The 24,067-nt window shown below is 42.5% G+C and overlaps 2 protein-coding genes and 1 long non-coding RNA gene across 4 annotated transcripts; 2 read left to right on the forward strand and 1 right to left on the reverse strand.

Annotated features, from left to right (window-relative positions):
* Positions 1-1,453: 1,453 nt before the first annotated feature.
* Positions 1,454-20,057, reverse strand: kcnk4b (potassium channel, subfamily K, member 4b). Of its 2 annotated transcripts, XM_082549689.1 has the most exons (8): positions 17,717-20,057; positions 16,496-16,625; positions 15,942-16,203; positions 4,920-5,034; positions 4,644-4,804; positions 3,922-4,108; positions 2,629-2,771; positions 1,454-2,540 (listed from the first exon to the last, which is right to left on the reverse strand). In XM_082549689.1, exons 3-8 carry the CDS (start codon positions 16,128-16,130, stop codon positions 1,932-1,934), a joined length of 1,404 nt encoding a protein of 467 aa, XP_082405815.1. In that variant the 5' UTR covers positions 16,131-16,203; positions 16,496-16,625; positions 17,717-20,057; the 3' UTR covers positions 1,454-1,931. The 2 variants fall into 2 exon arrangements, with proteins under 2 accessions (XP_082405815.1, XP_082405816.1); XM_082549690.1 differs by lacking the exon at positions 17,717-20,057 and having other exon boundaries at positions 16,496-16,787.
* On the forward strand, positions 7,840-22,741 carry LOC309716091. The gene is made up of 3 exons (XR_014279363.1): positions 7,840-8,092; positions 8,300-8,464; positions 22,202-22,741. It is a non-coding gene; the product is annotated as an uncharacterized lncRNA (long non-coding RNA).
* On the forward strand, positions 10,621-15,925 carry LOC309716089 (uncharacterized protein). The gene is made up of 3 exons (XM_082549688.1): positions 10,621-15,176; positions 15,315-15,414; positions 15,622-15,925. Exon 1 carries the CDS (start codon positions 10,826-10,828, stop codon positions 14,840-14,842), a length of 4,017 nt encoding a protein of 1,338 aa, XP_082405814.1. The 5' UTR covers positions 10,621-10,825; the 3' UTR covers positions 14,843-15,176; positions 15,315-15,414; positions 15,622-15,925.
* Positions 22,742-24,067: the final 1,326 nt, after the last annotated feature.

Raw genomic sequence — 24,067 nt, forward strand, 5'->3', positions numbered from 1 at the left:
ATATGCAAGTCTGACAGCGTATGCCTGCTTTTGTCTCCACCAGCCTAACCAGGCCTATAGAATGCATTAAAGTCAATGCTCAAGTTACTTTATCGTGCTTAGAGTGATATTTTTTCTTCTTATTGCTGTTTGTAGCTATATGCCATGTTTTCTGCCAATATGGCTGCACGCTAAATATAAACTTTTACTTCAAATGTGATTATTTTTGACTCTAAACTAAGCATCTGTTCAGTTGAGGAAGAATAAAGTATTCTCAAATCATCCCCTCAAATTAGAAAGTGATTTTTAAAAGCATCTTCATTTTACCAGTGTTTTTTTTTAAACCATTGGTCCTCAATTACCAAACATATACATTAGCCCGTTCTTGCATCATTGTGATGTCATAAATAAATAATGATGAATGATGAATAAATAAAAAGTGTTTTGTACAGTAATCTCTATGTCCTTTTATATGATATATTACTTAATATGTTTATTGAATTACTTTATTTCAAGGTCAACTATGACCTTGGGCGCCAACCATGAAGGTCAAGGTCAAATGCTTAGCCAGCCTAGTTACTCGTGTCCCTCATACAAGGCCTTGTATATTGTGAAGAAGGTTGAAGACCATCCGTAAAAATCGTGGGTATTATAAAGTTTTTACTGAATTTCACATTGACTGAATTTTCACCAAAATGAAATCACCTTGAGCTGTTTCCTGTATCTACCATCACACAGAAATTGGAAATGATATCTGGTAAACTGTGGACACTAGACTGCTAACAAACAGGCAAACAACCAGACAAACAAACTGAACTGTTTACATACTCCCTGCGTTTCCAGGGAGAATGAACTGAAATGAACCCATTCATCCAGTTTCTTAGCTGCTTATCCAGTTTAGGTTTGCAGGGGGGCTGGAGCCTACCTGTCATAGGGCAAAAGGTAAGGTACACCCTGGACAGGTCACTAGTTCATCATAGAGCTAACACGAGGAGACACACAAGCATTCACACCCACAGCATCAACAGTTAACCTAACATGTATGTCCCCCATACAAATTCTACACAGAACGGTCAAAGTAGCTCAATGGATTTAAATTCAGAAACAGGAATGAACAGAAGTGTGAGAGATGGGGGATGATGCTGGAAATCTTTGAAAAATGTGAAGAAGAAAGAAAATTGAACTTTTAAATTTATTTCCATGTGTTGCACCTTTTCCTGTTGGTAAATACTCCACCCCTCCTTGCCATTCCTACTACAAAAAGGAATTAAGTAGAGATAAACAAACTAATGACAGAAAAGCCTCTGTTTGTCACTATCTACTATAGAGATTTGGGGTTTTATTATAGTGGGCCCACAGTTAAAATGAAAATATTTTTTTTTATATAAATAAGATGATTACTATATTTGCCTATTGGTAATAAAATGCTCAATTCATTTCTTGTTTTATTAAAAACAACTTTATTAGGCAGATGTATGTAGTGCAATAGAATTCAATGCATTTGGCCATGAAAATCTAAATATAATGCAGTTTACAGGATTTAAAAAAGATTTCAATACATACCAAAAATGTACAAGAGGATCTCGAGTACCTGTTTATTTGTTGGAGGGATTCAGTAGTTACTGTCACAGATCAGAGAAGCCTCTCTTCAGCACACTGGTGTATAAAGTTTATCATGACTACTATAAAGATTGTTCACAGAGTCGTACTGCACTTCAGTCCTGGCCCACTAGAGAGCAGTAACTCCTCAGCAAGTAAAGGGAACACTGGCATGAAAATCTCTTCATCACCTTTAAGGGAGGCATAAACACTCACATGCTAAGAACATTAAATGCAAAACCACACGTGGCTAAGGCTTCGACATCTTGTTTTTATCTTGAATGTCTGTATGCAGGCACTATATATTCTACAATTAAAACTCCTCTGTCAAACGAGACTCAATACATTTGCTATCATTCACAAGGCTTGGGTGGCAAATCTGGAACGGATCTGGGGTTTCTATTGGGTTCCTTCTTGTTAGTGCTGTTGGGGCTGTTGTTTTTGTGGTTCCTCTGAGGAACTGGCCTTCTGTGGCGTCTCCTTTTTGGCTGACGGGGATTGGGCTTTGTTGGATTTAGCAGGGGATCCAAATGTAGTTTGCCGCTCTGAGTATCCGAGGACTCGTCAATAAATGCAAGGTTTTCACCAAAGTAGTCCAGAGGCTGGGACAGGTGGGGGTCAGGAGGAGCCTCCTCCTGTTTGGGTTCTGCAGGCTTTTCTTCTGGGACTCGCTCCGTCTGAGTGGCCTGAGAATCTGTCTCCGATCCAGACCCTGACTCATTAGAGGAGGACGATGATGAAGACGAATATGACCCAGACTCTTCCTGACTCTCACGCTGCTCTTCTTGCCCCTCAGGCACCCCGTTAGCTGATACACTGTGACCATGGCTTCGAGGGCCGTGGCGGCGCTTTCTCCTACGCCGTTTAAAGGGGTCATCGATTTTTCCTGGCATGCGAAAGTCCACCGACATATTTTGGATGTTCTGAGTCCAGTCAGTGGCGTGGGCTCGCAACTCCTCCATCTGAAAGGAAAAGGATGAAAGCAGAGGTGATGGAGAGGAAGTAGTGGAGACAGCAGGTGATAAAACAGGCATAAAAGAACAGGAGTACCTCAGCCCTGGTCTTCTTTGAAAGAACCCGGAGCCAGTTACCAATCATTGTGAGGATAGATGCAAAGTATGCAAGCCCCAACAAGATCCAGAACCACACCAAGGGTTTGTACCAGTGGTCGCTGCCTTCCTTTCCTGAATCCCCTTTGACACAAAGACACATTATACAGAAGCAGGAGGTAAAAAGGGGCCAGCGCATTCACACATCCGCCCATGAAGCCATCCATTTCCATGGAGTAAATAAACTGTTAAGATAGCAGACTAGCTAATCAATAATTCATCTGTGAAGAAAATCATCATAAATAATTTACGACATTGTCCGCGCTAAGTGAACTTAATGCACCACGACTGACAGCTATATTTATGGATGACTAATTAAGTCATAGCTCCTACTTATCAACAGATCAATACCTTCAACGAAAAAGAAAAGTATGAAAAAGTAAATGATATAAGCTATACTGATCTGGAAGCTATGATTGTGTTTCAGCTGCATCACTTTTATAGAGCCTAATAAAGCAGGATGTACACTAGTGGCAGGCTATGGGCATCCGTGGTGGTGCACAGGGTGTGGAGAGTGGAAAGGATCTCATCTTAATAAAAATAAAAACAAAAACAAGCACAAAAAAATCCTGCAGACTAATTATTGGGGAGATACTGGTGGTCTGATGTGACCTCAGGGGTGAAATAAACCTGTCCTCTCTGCATAAAGTAAGGGTGAGCACTGACTGTCTGAAGAAAAACCTGACACCAGATCCACCCACCCACTTATCTAGTTTAGGGTCATGGAGGGGGCTGGAGCCTATCCCTACTGCCGCCTCTCTCATGCTGTATTTTTTGGTGTTTTGTTCCTCCAGCTGTCGAAAGCCTTAGTTACATATTATTGCGCAATTTACATGACGAACTGCTCTCGAATAAATAGCACAGCTGATTATCCGGTACTGAAATAAAGTCCGCCTATAAAAGCATCAAAGTTTCAAATGTCAGCTTATCAGTAATAAAGTTTTATAATAATCAAATATGTCAGAACAAGCAGAAGGAGCCATTTAAAAACTTTGACAGTATCAAAACACATGGATTGGGTGGGGGTGAGGGGGTGGTGGGGATCACCTCCCTTCAAGCTCTTATAAAGAATGGAACTATCAACAGAGACCAAAGCCATTTCTTGTAACTGGCTAGAATGATAAAGGGCCACCGCTTGAACTAAAATAATACTGAGACAGATGGCCTTTTTCCATTTCCACTTTCCTATTCTGTGTGCACCACTGCAAACCAGCGTGGGTGGTTGATTATATACCTGCAACATAGTCTCCAAACCCCACTGTGGTCAAGGTGATAACCACGAAGTAGGCTGATTCCAGCAGGGTCCACTCCTCCACCTCTTGAAAAATGAAGATTGGCAGCGCAACAAAGAGCACGCAACCCAACAGGATGGACAGGACAGCTGAGATCACACGCACGATGGTGGGACTAACTCGCCATTTCTGTCAGAAAAGGATAACCAATTAGTTCCATGAATATATAGCCTGTATATAAAAGATGGACGTGGTGACGTGATGTCACTCATTTCTTTGTGAAGTCATTTTTTAAGCCTTGAGTTCAGTCTTTTCGCCATCTCCTCTTTAGCGTTTTGAAACCAGACGTCATGAACGAGGTTTGGGTCTGACTGAGAAACCAGCCTGCCAAGCTATGCCGACTCTGAATCTTATCCTATTTTATCACATTTCTGACACTGATTGGACCCCAAATATACAAAATAAAAATCTTGTTATGTCTGAGAAGACTTGATACCATCAACTGAGGCCATAAATGTTTTGGATGAAGGGAACCAAACGCTTCTATGCAATTGAGACCAATTTCTTCTTTTCAAATACAGGTGTAGGCTTTAGATGATGTAAGGCATTGGCTTCACTCTTCAGACCCAAATGTTAGATCCATCTATTATTTATAAAATCTATGGATAAGTATGTTTACAGTGGCAGTAAAGAAGACATTTTAAATATTTTTTGAAGCTCTGACCAGGAAGAGCTTCTCTATCTTGGCCACAGTTTTCCTCAGCCCAGTACCCAGATGGTCTCCCACTCCAGCGAGCAGGATACCAAACATTGGGATTCCCACCAGGGCATAGAAGATGCAGAACAGCTGCCCTCCTTCTGTTTTGGGAGAAATGTTTCCAAAACCTGCACATGTGGGATCAGAGGTAGAAGAGCAGTTGTTTAAAGACTTCAGATGTAATTAATGAGTCCCATCATGCAATTAAATTTAATGAACAAGGACTTTTAGCTGGACACCAACCGATGGTTGTGATAATGGTCCCTGAGAAAAAAAAGGCACTGGCCAGATCCCATTTGCTGACAAATGTAGCGTTGCCTATGGGATCCACACCTGCTCCAGTGGCCTCCACCACCTCCTGGGAAGGGACAGTGGGGGGAAGGTTAGTACTTAGTTGATGAAACACTCCAATAATTAATGTTTCACTGGAAAAGAGGCATTAACAAACACACGAATGAATGAACCCATCCCTGCTACGGGGTACAAAATGCACTGTCATGATCAAAAGCAGGAAGTTAGCGGCGATGAGCAGCTGTGACGGCTCCATTCTGTCCCGGGCATATCGAACCGCTTACAGCACAGAATCAAATTCCCTGATTAAATTATCGGAACATAAACCTAAGCATGATGAGGTTATGAATTAACTTGGCCTCTGCAGAAATCATTAAAACCAATCAATTAAAAGTTTAGATTGAAGATTGTAGAAATGTCTACTGCCAAGTACGTCTGTCCCAACAGATTAGCAGAAACTGACTGAACTTCTCACCCTTTCAAATTCTATTTGTGCAGTGACAACTGACTAAAAGAGTAGGTTTGAAGTAGGAATCAAATCAGTGACACTGTAATTACAAGATATGTGCTGTAACTGTTCGGGTATCAGTGAGCTCTGACTTTGCATGAATTTACCTGCATTCTAGTGGATACAGGAAGACACTGCAGTGAGGTTTTGTGTCCAGAGGGTTTAGCATACGATAATTAGGTTACTTTTACTCCTCAAGTTACATTAAAAGCGAGAGGCAAATTATGAGGTTAGTCATGCGCACCTCAGTCTCAGCCTGTGTACTCTGTGTACCGCAGAAAGGGATGATTTGGAGCCAGAAATATAATCCTTAGTAACTGTGTTCAAGAAACGTCCTGGGAATGCTAACCATAAGTGAGAGGTTCAGGTTTTCATGACACAATTCCCTCACAGATGTAGTGAAATACACAACATACATGCAAACAGCAACTATGAAAACACAATGGTGTTCATACTTTACATGCTATCAAATGTATGTGATATAGAAGTATTAATTAATCTGCTTATTATTGACAATCATTTGTCAATGTCACATGATTGTTTAGATAGCCAGCAAAACTTTATAAAGAAGGAAATTGAGCCAGGGGATGTTGTCACACTGACTTCATGAATTGCTTGAAAGATTTAATATTTATCTATATTCTTATATTTATTTAATTTCAGCGTACAAACTGGCAGCTGTAAAAGTTGTAATTTCGCTTATCTAAGCTCAGCTTATACTGATATACAAAAGGAGACCCTGCACTGATAGCCAGACCATGTGAAAAAAAGTCACGTGGAGAAAGTTCACCAAGCACACCTCATTATTTATTAGCCTTTCAAATCCATAAATTTAGAATCTGGGGTTGGCAGTGATAAGAACGTCTATACGGAGGGACAGCTGAAGCTCTTATTTAAATCTGACATCTCGAGTCTGCTGCTCTATCTGGTACGGTGGTGTCATCTTGCCAAGATCTGAAGAGCTCCCTAAGGTTTTCAGATAAACATTTACAGTGACGAATCAGAAAGTAGCTGCACAAATTTTGCCTGAATTGAAGACCTCCGGAAAATTCTTTCAGTGTCCAAAAATAACATTAGACAATTACACAACATGCCTACATCAAGGCAATGATACTTTTGTTTAATAAATTCTTCAATAAAATAAATGTCACATGATCAACCACATCAATATCTGCTGGTAGAAGATATAGCATGATCTTTGATAAAGTATGGTGTGCTATGTGACAGATGCTTGAGGAGGAAACTGCAACTAGAAGATGAAACATCTGAATGTAACATCAGTTCGGTGACACATGATCCACAGTGGCTCAATAGCAGTTTTCGTGTAAGCCGACATTAAGTGCATTGTGTCCCCACTTCTATAAGTGCACTGAGGTGCAAAGTTCACCCAAACCATCCCAATCCTTTCTTTCTTTTTCTGATGGAACCAAACGGACGCTATCATCACATCACTGGCTGCATATTATGAGTGCATTTTTTTAAAAGCACAATATATTAGTATCTACATGATTTTAATCAAGCAAATTGTCAAATGCTCTTTTTACAAGTAGAGAAACAAGAAAGTGTTTCAGCTTGGACTTCTTACTGTGCTCACCTATTCATTTGGATATTTAAAAAAAAGACACCTAATCGCTCATGTGCTTCCTCTAAATAAACACAAAATACAACAAGACCTGCTTGCGTGCTTCAGTGTCCTTTGATCCCTTTAACCTTTTCCCAAATGTCGCCGAGTTCATGCGTAGATCGCTTTGCAAGCGTAAACAGTAATTTACAATGTTCATTCTAGAGTGAGGACAAGCGTCTCAGGATCACAGCTAGGTTGCCAACGCTCGACCCATCTGTGGATCAGCTGTCACGCAGTTACACTCATGAAAGGAACCTTGCATAGCTGCTCTGACCACGCCTGTTATCTGGCTCATAGTCGTCGTGCTGTGCCGCTGCACTGTGTCACCAGCAAAGCTCCACTGAACACGTTACACATCTGAATGATCATCCTAAGGATCCACAAACTCAGCCAGTGCGTATAAAACATGAAGCAGGTATGTGTCACGCACTCAGCAAAAGTGTATTTTTAGCTAGAGAGGCAGTCGGCATCAGAGGTCATCATGACACTTGTTTGGAGTTTGTTAATATATGATTAACAGAAAGCAGCAGCTGGGCAAAGCTAGAGTCACTTTTTGAATGCAAAATGTGTAGTTTCAGTAACTCAAAGTTTGCTGTATGCTTGTAATGAACCGCTGATCTGTACCATAAGTCATCCTTGCGGGGGTTGTCGGAACTGTATGCGCAGTCGCACTAAGGACAGATGTGATCAGAGGCATGCCCCGTAACGCGTATAGAGCAGTCTGTCGCGGCAGAAATAAGTTGTACAAAGTCCATGTAAGTTACGATAATACTTTGATAAGTATGATAAGTGTGTTTCTAATGTAAGGTATGTTGCTGCGTTTGTATTGTGAGCTATCTGAAAACCCTTTTATTCTTTATTTACGTTACTTACATCCATGTGCTATTTTTTAGCTAGACATGTGTGTCATGCAAGCTAGCAGCACCCCATGAGAAACGGGCCGAAGTGTTTAAGTGTTTACCGGAGTTTTGCACCCTTGGCAAGCGGACTGAGGTATGTGATGAGAGATGATCTGTTGTTATATTTTATTTAACTGAACTGTGTAATCCCTTGATGCTGTTTGAAGTAACCCCTTTTGTTTTATTTAATCTGTGACTGTATATCTCAGAATTACTTGTTTGAACTTGCCTGAATTAACTTAAGCTCATTGTTATAGTTCAAAGGGTACTGTACGGGTATCAATTTTTTCTTATTTTATAGTTTTCACGGTGCTCAACGTCCAGAGAATGAGCCGTGTGTGGTGAGGAAATAAATGGCTGCACCCGTTAGAGACTCTTCTGTCGTTCTTGATGCCAAGGGCTGCTACAGTGAAAACTCATCGCTACCTTGCAGCCATCTACACTCATCTTATTCTTTCGTCGAACTGTGAGTAAAGGAGTGTATCGCATCATCTAGAGACTACTGGATCAGTAAAGGACTCAAAATAAGGACATTATAAATACAATGTCATGCACACCTTCATCTTGTAAGCTGTGTGAGCAAATGATCTTCAACATGGCAGTCTAAAGTAATGCAAGAAAGAAAGACCTCTTCTGTATTTAACACAGTAGCATGTAAAGTTGTGATGCTGAATATCCCACATTTCTTGCATCAGAATGTCTAAGACTGAATCTGGGCTTTATGCTATCAGTTGTACTTCTGTAAAAACTTAAGTGGCAAATTGTCTGATTTGAGGGCATCATCAGTATTATTTTGGTTTTGTTGCCAGTCTGTGAGGTTAAAGGTGTAAATATCTAAGTTGAGTGTTAATAAGTTTGAAACCACCACTCAACCCATTTGAGTTAAGATATATACACTTAAAAGGGCAGGTGCAACAAGCCAAAAATAAAATTAATAATAATGTTGTCCCCTGTTGAAGAAATAGACAAATCTACAGAGGCACAAGAGGCCAGGTCCAGCTCCAGAGAGCGAAGACTAACAGAAAAGGGGCAGGAGATGCATGAACAGGAGGCCAAGAAAAATGAAAGGTCATTTAGCAAGGCATATGAGTCCTGGAAGGAGTTAGCAAGAGGAGTTAGAACAAGGCTGAAAGGTTTCTGCTCAAACGAAGACCTTGTTAGAACACAAACGGACATTAAGGCTAAAGAAGCATTAATGCATGAACTGTATGAGCCTATCCGACGTAATCATACTTCTACTCCAGATGTTGTCAAGAAAATGGATGCGTGTGTTGCCCTAACAACAGAAATTTGTGATCTCATTAGTAAACGACTAGAAGATATAGATAAGACTTTTAATGACAGGCTCGAGAAGGAGCGTGTAAGGATGATATTAAGTAAGGAGGAGTATGGATCTGTTTTTGGGAAAACTGAAACAGAAACAGTTATTTCAGAGCATTCAAAGGGCTCAGATTCATACTCTGGAGCCACATCTACGACTTCTAGCAAACGTGTGGATGCCGAAGCTGACCTTGCAGCTAAACTAGAACAGGCGAAGGCAATGCAACGAATACATGAACAGCAAGCCAAGTTGAGTAGCTTAGAGCATGAGTGGAAAATCAAGGAAGCACAAATGATTGCAGAAATGACAGCAAAGCTAGAGGAAGAGAGAACTAAACTGCAACAGCTACAGGCAGAAAATGAGGTAAAAGTAGCAGCAGCCAGAGTGAGAGCTTACAACAACTACGATGGATTGGAAAGCCTTAAGTATGAAGCAGATGACATATCACAACTTGATAGCCAAATCATTGAATCTCAGAATCCATTGAATCCACAGGCTGAATCATTTCGACCTCAGTGTGCACCACCTGAGATTTTGCAAAGGCAACAGGAGGTCAGCTTAACACAGGAGCTTGCAAGCTTGTTCGTCTCCAACCGTCTGCCTGCACCTGAACCCACAGTGTTCACTGGTAACCCTTTAAAGTTTATAGACTGGAAGATATCCTTTATGGCATTGATTGGCCACAAACCCCTCCCCGCAGGCGAAAAAATGTTGTACTTGAAAAGTTATCTTGCTGGTGAGGCACGGAAGGCGGTCGAAGGATTCTTCTATCGAAACTCAGAAGATGCATATCAGGGTGCCTGGGAGATTCTTCAGGAGAGGTATGGAAGTTCATTTGTCGTCCAAAAGGCTTTCAGGGATAAACTGATGAAATGGCCAAAAATAGCTCCCAATGACCCAGTAGCCCTCAGAGAGTTTTCAGATTTCCTTCAAAGTTGTGCCGAGGCCATCCCTCATGTTAAAGGGCTGGCAATTCTAAATGATTGTGAAGAAAATCATAAACTTCTCAAAAAACTGCCCGAATGGCTGGTACGCAGATGGGGTCGTGTTGTTGTGGATGAACTAGACAGATGTCAAGAGTATCCACCATTTGCTCATTTCACCAGATTTCTACAAAGGGAAGCTAGAATAGCCTGCAACCCCATTGCTTCTCCCTTCTTATTAACCACTAAAGTTACAGATGAAAGGCTTCCTAAGAGAACCAAGGCACTCAGCACCAATGCTCAAGCTAAGCACTCTGCAGGTAAACCAGGGACCTTAATTTCAAAGCCAAGACCACCATGCTTCATCTGCAACGATGAAACACACGGTGTCGCCAAGTGCCCAACCTTTGCCACAAGGCTTCCTGATGAAAAGAGAGCTTTCATTCGTGAAAACCGTCTTTGCTTTGGCTGTTTAAGAAAGGGTCACACTAGTAAAGAATGCAAAAGAAGGCACACATGCACTATATGTGGTCGAAATCATCCAACTTGCTTGCACATAGAGAGAATTGAGGGAGCCAGTGAAATGTTAAACAGTGATTCACCATCTGCAGGAAATGAGACAAAGGAAGTCCGCAATGTCATGTCACACACATTGACAAGATACTCCTCAGCTACGTCTAGCATTGTTCCAGTTTTTGTGTCATTGGCAGAAGACCCCCACAGTGAGATTCTCACATATGCTCTGCTCGACACACAGAGCGATTCAACTTTCATCTTGGGAGATCTGGTCTCTGCACTAAATGTGAAGACTCAGCCAGTGCAATTAAGGCTCAGTACAATGACAGCAGTAGACACAGTCATAGCTAGCAAAGTGGCTTGTGGATTGCAAGTTCGTGGGCTCCATAGTGAGTCGCATGTTCAGCTACGCCAGGCATATACAAGGGATTTCATCCCAGTCGATAAGTCTCACATTCCTACAAAGGACACCGCACTTCAGTGGCCACATCTGAGGCAACTGGCAAACAAGCTGCAGCCACTTCAAGACTGTGAAGTGGGATTGCTGATTGGCTATGATTGCCCATCAGCACTGGCCCCTCTAGAAGTCATTGTAGGGTCAGAAAACCATCCATTTGCTCAAAGAACCGTGCTTGGCTGGAGCATCATAGGATCAGCAAATCCATATCTTGATAGAAAGGAACATCAAAGCTTTGTACACAGAGTGGCAGTAAAGGAAATGCCATTGCCTCCGGTCAATGATGTGTTGAAGGTCCTAGAAATGGATTTCAGCGAAAGAAACTATCAAGATAAATATGTTTCTCAAGATGATGTTCATTTTGTAAAACTCCTCAGCAGCACAATCACAAAAAGGAAGGATGGACACTATGAGATGCCACTTCCTTTCAAGGGCAGCTCTCCACCTATGCTGCCAAACAACAAGCGACTGGCTGAAGCTCGTTTGCAACACCTCAAGAGGAAGTTAAGGTCCAACAGGCAGTACCATGACCATTACACAGCATTCATGGAGGAAACCATCAGCAAAGGTGTTGCAGAACCAGCCCCCCCAGCACATGAGGGAGAGACAATTTGGTACATCCCACATCATGGGGTGTACCATCCTAGGAAACCAGATAAACTTAGGGTGGTCTTCGACTGTTCAGCCAAGTTTCTGGGCATCTCTCTGAATGACACCTTATTGACTGGCCCTGATCTGATAAACTCTCTAGTAGGAGTTCTCTGCCGCTTTAGGAGGGAAGCAGTAGCCATCACCTGCGACATTGAAAAAATGTTCCATCAGTTCTATGTTCCACCCAACATGCGGAACTACCTGAGGTTCCTATGGTGGAAGGGCGGTCAGCTGGAAACAGAACCCCAAGAGTATAGAATGGCGGTGCACCTTTTCGGTGCTGGTTCCTCTCCAGGGTGTGCCAATTTCGGCCTTAAATATCTTGCACAGCAATGCGAAGCCGATTATCCTTCGACTGCTGCTTTCATTGAAAAGAACTTTTACGTTGATGATGGACTGACTAGCGTCCCATCAGTCACAGAAGCTACAGACCTGATTATCAATGCACAGCAGCTGTGTAAGACTGGAGGTTTACACTTGCACAAATTTAACTCGAACAAGGTTGAGGCGCTATGTGGTGTTGCGCCTTCAGAAAGGGCAGTAACCACCGGACCTCTCAACCTTAGCCTGGATACAACAGCGGAGGGTCACGTACTTGGCATTCAGTGGTCAATAGAAAGTGACACCTTCAGCTTCAACATTGACAAAAGGGACCAACCCTCAACTCGTCGTGGTATCCTGTCCGCTGTCTCCTCCCTCTACGACCCTCTGGGTCTTGTAGCTCCCTTTATCCTGAGTGGTAAATGTATTCTCCAGGAGCTGTGTCGCATGGGCGTAGGTTGGGATGATCAGCTTCCCGATAGCCTACATGCACGGTGGGAGCAATGGAAAAGGGATCTACACAGGCTAAAGGAAATAGCGATACCCAGATGCTACCATCCTCCAGACTTTGGCAACATAGTGAGGGTGGAACTGCATCACTTTTCAGATGCCAGTAACATAGGTTATGGTGCATGTTCCTACCTCAGATACAAGAATGGAAAGGATGAAGTACACTGTAGCCTTGTGTTAGCCAAAGCAAGAGTCGCACCAACAAAGCTCATGAGCATCCCAAGGCTGGAGCTTTCGGCTGCAGTAATCTCCGCAAGGCTAAGCGTCATGTTAAAAACAGAGCTCGGCATGCAGATTGATGAGGAATTCTTTTGGACTGATTCCCAAGTTGTATTGGCCTACATCAGCAATGAGGCACGGCGATTCCATGTGTTTGTCGCAAATCGTGTTCAGCTAATCCGAGAAACCACAAACCCTGCTCAGTGGCACTATGTGGATACGGCAGAAAACCCAGCTGACCACGCTTCGAGAGGTCTATGTGCAGGGGACATTCTGTCAACGAACTGGTTATCGGGTCCTAAATTTCTATGGAAACCTGAGATACACCCAACACTACATTTTTCACCAGATTTGCTAGTCTGTGACCCTGAAGTTAAATCGGTGAAAACCTTTGCCACCCATGCCAATGAGCAAAATGACATTCTGAACCGTCTAAGCCGCTTTTCCAGCTGGACAACGCTCATCAGAGTAGTTGCAAGAATTAAGAGACTAGGCATGAAGTCAGATCGTGTCAGTAGCATTGTGACGGTAGAGGAAAGGAGAAAAGCTTGTGAACTAGTAATCAGTCTGGTTCAGCGACAAGGCTTTTTGCAAGACATAAAGACACTTCAGAAGGGCAACTCTCTTCCATGCTCTAGCCCCCTAAGTTGTCTTGATCCCATCTTAGATGAAGGACTTCTTCGTGTAGGTGGAAGACTGACAAAGGCAACGCTCAGTCAAGAACTAAAACACCCGGTTATCCTTCCAAAGGAAAGTCACATTACAAGACTAATACTGTCTCATTACCATGCCACCATCTGTCATCAGGGTCGCAGTCAAACCCTAGCAGAACTCAGAGCAAATGGGTTTTGGGTGCTTGGGGGAAGCAAAGCAGTTGCCAAGTTAATACATAAATGTGTGCAATGTCGAAAACTTCGGCGCCCCACCGAGGAGCAACGCATGGCAGAGCTCCCGAAAGAAAGGACTGAAGCCTCCGCTCCTTTCTCGTACTCTGGTATGGATTGCTTTGGTCCATTTTCCATCAAACGGGGCCGTAAGGAGTACAAAAGGTATGGGCTTATCTTTACATGCCTGTCTTCACGTGCTGTTCATATCGAGATGCTAGAAGACCTATCAACAGATGCATTCATCAATGCCCTTAGATGCTTCATCAGCCTCAGAGGAGCTGTTTGCCAACTCCGCTGTGACCAAGGCACAAACTTTGTAGGAGCCAAAAATGAGTTCAGAGAGGCTCTCAAACAATGTGACATGCAGGCACTGGAGGCTTTCCTGGCAGACAAACAGTGTGAGTTTGTTTTCAATGCTCCTTCTGCAAGTCATGCTGGTGGCATCTGGGAACGCCAAATTAGGACCATTCGTAATGTGCTAAATGCCACTACTGCTCAGTGTGCAGGAAGACTAGACGATGCCTCTCTTAGAACTTTGTTTTATGAGGCCATGGCTATTGTAAATAGCCGCCCCTTGACTGTGGGCAGTATCTGTGACCCAAAGGCACCTGAACCTCTTACTCCGAACCATCTTATACTGATGAAGTCCAAAGTTGCTCTACCACCACCTGGGAAATTTGTGAGAGAAGACTTGTATGCAGCGAAGAGGTGGCGTAGAGTACAATACTTAACTGAGCAGTTCTGGGGTAGGTGGAAAAGAGAATACCTCATGAATGTCTCCACAAGACAGAAGTGGCACAAAACCCGCCGTAATCTAAAAGTGAATGACATTGTTATCATCAAGGAAGATATGTTACCAAGGTGTCAGTGGCAACTGGGGCGTATCGTTGAAACTATCGAAGGCGATGATGGTTTAGTCCGTCGGGTCAAAGTTCAAGTAGGAGTCCAAAGTCAGACCAAGAAACAGGACCGTGCTTTCAAGCCCCCCATCATCGAGCGGCCTATTCAAAAACTGGTGGTTCTTGTTGAAAGAGAATAATAACAACCATGTTATTATCTGAGAGGAACTGACATACTGACATAAACAATGTAACAGTCCAGGTGGCACCTGCTCTATGATGTTTGTACACCTGTATATTGGTTGAAGTGGTCTCATTTTGTTGTTGTTCAAATCATGTATGATTAGCTAGTTTGTAAATCATAGCATGATTGGTGGGAGTGTAATGAACCGCTGATCTGTACCATAAGTCATCCTTGCGGGGGTTGTCGGAACTGTATGCGCAGTCGCACTAAGGACAGATGTGATCAGAGGCATGCCCCGTAACGCGTATAGAGCAGTCTGTCGCGGCAGGAATAAGTTGTACAAAGTCCATGTAAGTTACGATAATACTTTGATAAGTATGATAAGTGTGTTTCTAATGTAAGGTATGTTGCTGCGTTTGTATTGTGAGCTATCTGAAAACCCTTTTATTCTTTATTTATGTTACTTACATCCATGTGCTATTTTTTAGCTAGACATGTGTGTCATGCAAGCTAGCAGCACCCCATGAGAAACGGGCCGAAGTGTTTAAGTGTTTACCGGAGTTTTGCACCCTTGGCAAGCGGACTGAGGTATGTGATGAGAGATGATCTGTTGTTATATTTTATTTAACTGAACTGTGTAATCCCTTGATGCTGTTTGAAGTAACCCCTTTTGTTTTATTTAATCTGTGACTGTATATCTCAGAATTACTTGTTTGAACTTGCCTGAATTAACTTAAGCTCATTGTTATAGTTCAAAGGGTACTGTACGGGTATCAATTTTTTCTTATTTTATAGTTTTCACGGTGCTCAACGTCCAGAGAATGAGCCGTGTGTGGTGAGGAAATAAATGGCTGCACCCGTTAGAGACTCTTCTGTCGTTCTTGATGCCAAGGGCTGCTACAATGCTGTTCGATTTAGTTAGTTGCAGTATCATATCAGGTAATATCGTGTCATGTAGTATCGTATCGTATCGTATCGTTTCGTGTCTTATTGTTTAGTATTGTATCGTAGCAATCAATATGACGCTGTACCTGATGGAGATTGTAAAAGAGAAACAGAAACAATTTTTACATTTTCGAAATAAAAGCCAGATAGTGAATGGCTCCTCTCTGTACCTCTATAAGAACCTCCAGCTTGTCTGAGTCGACACAGGAGAAGTTCAGCAGGAAGTCCCGGCGTGTGTCCTGCAGCTTCATGTGCACGCCCTCCTCCTGCGGAGCCTCCAGGGCACGGAACACCACAGCTCCCAGCACCAAGTAAAGAAGAACCCCCGTCAAGATGGCGAGCAGGGTGGAGCAGCGCATGGCTGCACCTCCACTCAGTCCAAACGTTGGCTGCTGCTTCTCTCTGCCAGCCTCAGCGCTGGAGTTGCTGCAGCTGAAATATCAGCAACCACACAAGTAGACTGGTTACACACTGACTACGGAGCCTGACAGCAGCCCAGGCTGCCCACACGCCTGCAGCAGCCAGACTATTAGGTCCACAGCAGGCATTAAATGGACTCAGTCATCACCACTCTGCTGACACACATTGAATGCAACATCCAGCACATAAAGCCTGCTCTGTGACCTGCCTTTAACTGAACAGATGTTGCATGAGTATCTATAAAAGATAAGCGATCCATGTCATGAATAGCTAAAACAGATGCGATCATAACAGTGGTGCTCACCTGTTAAGCCGCCCTAGTTGCCCCCGTTTTCGTCTTTTCCAGTCCCTCTCTGTGCTGGCTCTGAGGATGGAGTCCCTAGAGCCGTAACCACTGGGGAGCCCGTCCCCCTCACACTCTGAAGGAGGGGACACTACACGGGACCACAGACAGATTTTTATGTGTAATTCAGCAGTTAGTTTCAAATGAGTAAAGAGGAGCAAAGGGCTCACTTCCTTTAAAAAAAAATAGCTGTCAGCGCCAAGGATCAATGACAAAGAAACAAAGCCCTGAGGTGTGGCAGTGCAGTTGTTGTTGTTTCATACATCATCTGTACACATATGTATAACAGAAGCCTTTAGTTAGTGATGACCCCCAAAAAAGGGGGGTTTCCAGCACTGGATGGAAAGTTAGAGAATTATGATTTGGTTTATTCCCTTTAGGTGATGTTGATCAAAAGTTACAGTGCTGGTGTGGAACAGCGGTGGAACTAAAAAACCAACAGATATGTCAGACACTTTCTGGGAAGTTTAGGAAATTATTTAAGAAGGTAGTATTTTCACTGGGATTTGATAAGTCTGCCACTTGCTATTCATTTTGCATTACTGGTCTGTAAGCCAGAAAAGGAAAACAAAAGAAGCTCTCATCCTCTGAAGTTCGTTGACTGTGGTGCTGTAGTCAGCAGGTCCGCTGGATTGGATCCAAAATTAGAGCAATAAATTGTCACACTATGACTGCAAAAAGCACTTGGGCTCCGAAGACTTTTACAGCTGCTAGGACTACACAAGGGGGCAGTCCATTTACTGAATTAAATGCATTCCAATCAGGAGTATTTATGAAGCACATCCTTTAACAGCATAAAATTACCTTAAATATTTGGTTTGTATATACAATCTCATAGATTTGTAAAACAGTCAGTAAAATAGAACAAATATCCAAAGGTGCATGTGAGTAACCGTGTAACTGTAGTTCTTTAAAGAACATACTTATCTACACTACTCCAAAGAACATCTAAACACTGATCACAGCAAAGCAGTTATTCAACGTAAACATATATAAGACTACAGCACAGACTGATCATGGACCAGCTGACAGAAGGAAGTTGTTCTATCCTGTGCATTAAGTCCCAGCAGTGCTTCTGCAGCAGCTAAGCTTTATCCATCCACAGTGATACCATTTTATTACCACTTAGAGTCCCTCTGGGTCCATAAGATTCATGGTACTGACCAGCCCCTGTGTGCTTACCTCAATATGTAGGATCATAAGATTCCAGAGAAACGGCCACCTCATGCAAAGCGTTTCAGGAGTTCGAGCAGCTGCATACTGGGAGTTTGTGTGTGTGAGAGTGAGTGTGTGTGAGAATGATGGCTGGTGCTGAGTGCACACGCAGCAGAAGATACTCAGTCAAACTGACTTTATATAGATAGTGAGGGAGTGAACTGAAGTGAGACAGAGAGAGAGAGAAGGCGGAGATGGTGGTGAAGCTAGACTCAGCTTGTTCAGTGTCTTTTTTAAAGATTTCAGACGTGCCGCATGCACATGATGCAGTTTGGATCGTTTGCTTTATTTTGTCATTTTAACGTTTCTCCTGTGCATGAGCATGTTACAGAAGAACCTCTGCTGAAATCCCACGTTTTGCAAAGCTACCTCTGTATCTCTGTGGGATCAATGTTTAAGATTTATTGCCATCTGATTGGTGTTACTCTGCAAACTCTGCAGCGGGAAGCCAGCTCAGCCACCCTTCACCCAACCCTCAATAACCTGTCTTCCTCACAAGCAAGAACTGCTGCTGTTCCCTCTGTGTGTGTGTTTACAGGGTTGGGGATACGGTTTCTTTCTAAGAAAACTAAGTGAACTTTCAGACATCCAGAGTAACATTCAGCTCAACACATTGCTGTTGCAGATTTATGAGTCCTGGAGTTATATTATACATCGCCCCAAATCAGGAAGATGGGTGTTATAGGTGATTTATTACACTCATTTCCAGCTCTATACTTTTATTCTTGGTATCTGAAAGAGTAGCTTTGGATGATTTACTAATACCGGGCCTTGGTGTAGCTCCTCAGCTTACCAGTTTGGACAGTGGCTAACTTTCTTCTGATTGGCTGCCCCTCGCAAACAGAAGGCTTAAGTGACAGATAGGTGTGGCTAAGATGACTATATTAGGGATGATAACCATTCTCACTGACATCATATGCATAGAGATGGGGAAAAAAATGTTGGAGTGCTTACTTGCACCTTGTAGTTTGAAAAACTGAGCATGTTCATTATGAGCTTCTGTCTCTGAAATATTATTATTATTATTATTATTAATGACAGAAAGTTCCAGCAAAGCATAATAGGTTCCGTTTAAATTTGAATACATCTGCAGAAAGTTTTGTTTGCCTCTGTTTCAGCTTTTCACTTTGCCATCTTCCCAGATTTAGAGAGTACTCATCAAAGGCTTGGAGAGATCTACTCATTCGACTTTATTTCCTTTATGTTTTTGTAATTTTTTTACAGAACAATACTGAAGATATCAAGACACAAAAAGCACCCATGGAAACACAAAAACAATAAATAAATCTTCACAGTGCCTTACCCTGGAACAGTTTTCCATTAGCTGGAGTCTTTTGTAAGGTCCACATGTGTATTAACTACATGCTAAACAAGCACATTTTTGCTCACTTCAACATGTCACTTAATGTCAATTAAGTCTTGTGCGTTCATCAGAATCGACCCGGAAAGACTCCAGTCTGGGCCACTGGCCCATTCTTAGGAAAACATTAAGGAGGGCATTTATTTTGGACGTTTTACTGTATTTTTACAGGTTTTACAGCCATTGCTACTGATACTGATACAGACCACTACCCTGGGCATTACCACACTATACCAACCAGAACTACAGATGTATTGCTTACAATTTAAGCTCAGAGAGTCATGATGACAGATTTCTTTCATTGAGTCAAGCAGAATTTCTTTATGTGGAAAAACTGAGACATACCATTGCACTTATTTGTCTTACATTAAGATATCTGAAGGATTAAATGCGTAGTTAAACTTGATAAAGAAAAGAAAGTTTCAATGTTCAGGCCCACTTAAGATCAAAATGGGCTCCCATGACGCTTTGCTAAAGACACTTGATTTATTCAGAACTCAAGGCCATTGAAAGCAATTTCCTGAATGTAACATCCCACAAAGTTTGTAGAAAAAAATTGCTTTGTGGGAACATTATTCTTCAACAGTGCACAACTTGAGTTTCTGGAAGAGCTATTTTACCAAGAAGCAGAGTGCTGGAGAGCTGGCAATCCCAAATGACATGGTTAGGGATGGGTTGGGCCACAGATTGCAGGAAAAGCAGCCAACTTGTGCTCAGGGTGTGTGGGAAACCACGTGAAGTAACAATCTGTTGTAAAAAAAGTGAACAGGTATTTGAAGAATCAAATACCTTAAACATTTTTGTTTTAACGTGATCTTTATGCAGTCTAAGCAGTTTTATGTATTTAAAAAAAAACTATATTTCAACTAATAGTTTTGATGTTGACACCGCTTTGAAAGGTGGAAAATGTCCAGAAAATTATATGACAGCATAAAGTGTCTTAATGAAGCACTGAGCTATCAGAACAGCTTCAGTGTGTTTTGAGAAGGATTATTTGGAATTGTGCTGGAGAAATTTATCAGAATCAGAATCAGAATCAGAATGGGGTTTATTGCCAAATGTTGAGCAGGTTTACAACATTAGGAAATTGCTGCGGTGCTTCAGTGCAAACATGCTGTCATAAATAGCACTTAAATAGACATGGAAAAAAATAAAAGTAGGGATAAGAATTAAAAGTGCTACGTGGAAAGATATGTGCATGAGATATACATGAGATATATACATGAGAATAAGAATTAAAAGTGCTACGTTGAAAGATATATACATGAGTGCAGGTGGTGATCAGTGCCAAACATAGAATGATGCAGTGACACAGCGTAGGGTCATGTGTTAGTGGTGGGAACAGTCATACGGTTATTGTTCATGTGTTCAACAGCAGAGGGGAAGAAACTGTTCTTATGGCGAGAGGTTCTGGTGCGAATGGACCGGAGCCTCCTGCCTGAGGGGAGCAGGTCAAACAGACTGTGTCCAGGGTGAGAAGGGTCAGCTGAGATCCGAGCTGCACGCCCCAGTGTCCTGGAGGTGTACAGGTCCTGCAAAGATGGGAGTCTGCAGCCAATCACCTTCTCAGCAGAGGGCACAACACGCTGCAGTCTCTGTTTGTCCCTGATAGTGGCTCCAGCGTACCACACGGTGATGGAGGAGGTGAGGATGGACTCGATGATTGCAGTGTAGAACTGCATCATCGTCTGTGTTGGCAGGTTGAATTTCTTCAGCTGCCTCAGGAAGTACATCCTCTGCTGGGCTTTCTTGATGACGGAGGTGATGGTGGGCTCCCACTTCAGGTCCTGGGTGATGGTGGTACCCAGGAAGCGGAATGAGTCCACAGAGGTGATGGGGGTGTCAGTCAGGATGATGGGGGGGAGTGGGGCTGTGTGCTTCCTGAAGTCCACAATAATCTCCAGTGTCTTCTGGGCATTCAGCACCAGGTTGTTGTGGCTGCACCAAGACACCAGACGTTCAACCTCCCTCCTGTAGGCAGACTCATCCCCGTCCCAGATGAGTCCAATAACGGTGGTGTCATCTGCAAACTTGATTAGCTTGACAGACTGGTGGGTGGAGGTGCAGCAGTTGGTATACAGGGAGAAGAGCAGGGAGAAAGAACACAGCCCTGAGGGGAGCCGGTGCTGATGGTCCGGGAGTCCGAGACATTCTTTCCCAGCCTCACATGCTGCTTCCTGTCCGTCAGGAAGTCAGTGATCCACCGGCAGATGGGATCAGGCACATTCATCTGGGAAAGCTTGCCTCGGAGATGGTCTGGAAGGATGGTGTTGAAGGCAGAGCTGAAGTCCACAAACAGGATCCTGGCGTAGGTTCCTGGGGAGTCCAGATGCTGCAGGATGAAGTGTAGGGCCATGTTGATGGCGTCGTCTACAGACCTGTTGGCTCTATATGCAAACTGCAGGGGGTCCAGGAGGGGGGCCGTGAGGGTCCTGAGATGGGAGAGAACTAGGCGCTCAAAAGACTTCATGACCACAGATGTCAGAGCCACGGGTCTGTAGTCATTTAGTCCAGTGATCCTAGGTTTCTTGGGGACAGGGATTATGGTAGAGGACTTGAAGCAGGCAGGCACATGACATGCCTGCAGTGAGGAGTTGAAAATGCCAGAAAACACTGGGGCCACCTCGTTTGCACAGTGTCTGAGGGTGGCAGGAGACACACCGTCTGGGCCGGGAGCTTTCCGAGCATTCAGGTTCTTAAACTGCTTCCTCACACCTGCTTCATGAATATGAAGAGTTGTGGTGGGAGGAGGTGGTGTGAAATCCTCTTTTGTGTGGGGTGAGGAGGAATCACCGTTCATTCAAAAGATATTCCTTTTATTGGCGTCTTAATGAAGTCGGTGGGGAGAACTGTTTAACTGGATGTTAATTATTTTAAAAAAATGTCCCATAAGTGTTAAAGTGGGTTGAGATTTGTTAACAGACAATTTCATGCTCTGTAAATAACTCAGTGACCACTCTTACCTAACGCTTGGAGGCACTGCCATCCTGGAAACGATCGCTCTCATCTGGATAAAAGTGTCAAAGTGACCAGAACCTTATTTAATCATCTAACACTAAATCTGATGAACGGTTTTGCTGTTTTTCACACAGGAGGACATGAAGATTGTTTTCACCGGTTGGGCAGTTAAGATTACCACTCAACAATTAATCCAACACATCTATAATCCTACACTTCAAATTCATTTTAACCAGAAGTCTAAAGTACGTTATCATAAGAAATTTAGGGACAGATTCACTGCGATCTTTCCACCTCCATTTTCCAGGGTTAGGCTGAGGGTTCCTTTGAAATAGTAATTCAGCTGATCCTACACAGGTTGAGATACTGCCCTGGCAAAAATTGCCAATTCACCACGGTAGCCATGCTGATAGTCTGCTGAAGTCCCCGACAGCTACAGGTGCAAAAAGCCAAACTTCAGGACAGTTGAACGATGCTGAAGATCCAACCAGACAACAGATCACTGTGCTGCTGTGCGCTAAAGCTGAATTAGGGAAAGAGATTTGAAGAGCTGAGGGTGGGGTGGTGGTGGCGAAAAAACATTTTGGGATTGAGAATATTGGGACTGACCACCTAAGCCAACTGCCGTGGTGGTCAGTGGTGATTGTGTGTACTGCTGTTTCATGTCAACTATTCTTTAGCGAACCTGCTTTTAGTTTGTTTGTTTAAATCAATAAAAGAACAGCTGAGTGAAATGCCTGTCCATTTCTCCTTTTGGTGTGGGCTGATTTTATTAATACTTCTTCAAAGAACTCTGTGACTGGTGTTTGTCTTATTTAAATTGCTTTATTTACTTGCTTATTTACACTGTGTGATTCACAGCAAACAACTGAGGGATGCACTGCAAAAAACATTTGACACATCCAGGATTTCTTGGTGTTAGAACCAAAAACCCCAGTCAGAGTTATGAGTATCAACACGGTGGCATGTTAATCTGAATTTATAAGGTCATTATAGCACTACGTGTGAAAATGTGAAACTTTTAAACGTCAAAGAATAATCGGTTCATTCAGGTCTGTCACTTTATCGCAACTTAATGGGAATGGCTTTAGATTTTTGCCAAACACGCAGAGAATCTGGTGCCTTCACAGATGTGCAGGTTACTCCTGCCATGCATGCAAATGCACGCAATTATGGCTCTTAAACAGTGCAGTAGATGCAGAAAAACCTAATTCCAATGATATTACAGTTGCCTAAAACTAAACTAAAAACTACAACTAGATGTAAAAAAAAATATCTTAGCTCACAGATATAACAATAAAAATAAGACTTTTGAAAACTTTTAAATTCAAATGATTTTCAAATACTTGGAAAACTGAAATAAAATAAAAATGTAAAAGAATGTATCATTAGTTTTTGTTTATTTGGTAAAAAATTGTTATTACATGTTATTACATCTATAATAATACCTATGTCTAACGAGCAAACCAACCCAGAGGATGAACTGTAACTTAAACAAACACTATTCAGAATATATTAAACAAAATAAATTGCAAGGCAACATTTTAGAGTATCTTTAATGTGCAATTTTTAAAATTAAAGTTCCTGGATTCATTTACATTTTACACTGCGCACCACCTTTTTACTAGTTTTGTAGGATGTACATGTTACTGATAAGAAAGTTCGGTGTAATATATGAATCAATGTTAATCAGCGATTACTAAAAGCACACTAAGTAACACCTTAGTCCAGCTGGGTTATCAGTTTAAGCGACAAAAGGATGTGAGTATATATTACAGCATGATAGCAATTCCTTAGACAAGTGCATTATGTTATGTATTCAGATGCATTTGTCTAAGGAGTTTATGCTAAGTGAGATAAGCTTGACAAGTCTGTCTCCATCTTTTCCTGCAGATACTTTGTACTCGATCTGTGCGTGCTGAGCAACAACACTGGATTTATTACGCGCACTCGCCAAATAAACTGTTAAATGCGTTTAGCTCCTCAATTCAATCTGCGTG

Source organism: Aulonocara stuartgranti, assembly GCF_965226115.1.
Source record: "Aulonocara stuartgranti genome assembly, chromosome: 10".
Taxonomy (NCBI): domain Eukaryota; kingdom Metazoa; phylum Chordata; class Actinopteri; order Cichliformes; family Cichlidae; genus Aulonocara; species Aulonocara stuartgranti.

Coding starts and splice junctions, on each gene's coding strand:
- LOC309716089 (XM_082549688.1), top strand. CDS start 10,826: ATGTTAAACAGTGATTCACCATCTGCAGGAAATGAGACAAAGGAAGTC.
- kcnk4b (XM_082549689.1), bottom strand. CDS start 16,130: ATGCGCTGCTCCACCCTGCTCGCCATCTTGACGGGGGTTCTTCTTTAC. Junction 5,035..15,941: donor AGCTGGAGGTTCTTATAGAG/GTACAGAGAGGA, acceptor GTCCCTTCCCAG/GAGGTGGTGGAGGCCACTGG. Junction 2,541..2,628: donor CAAAGAAGACCAGGGCTGAG/GTACTCCTGTTC, acceptor TTTTCCTTTCAG/ATGGAGGAGTTGCGAGCCCA.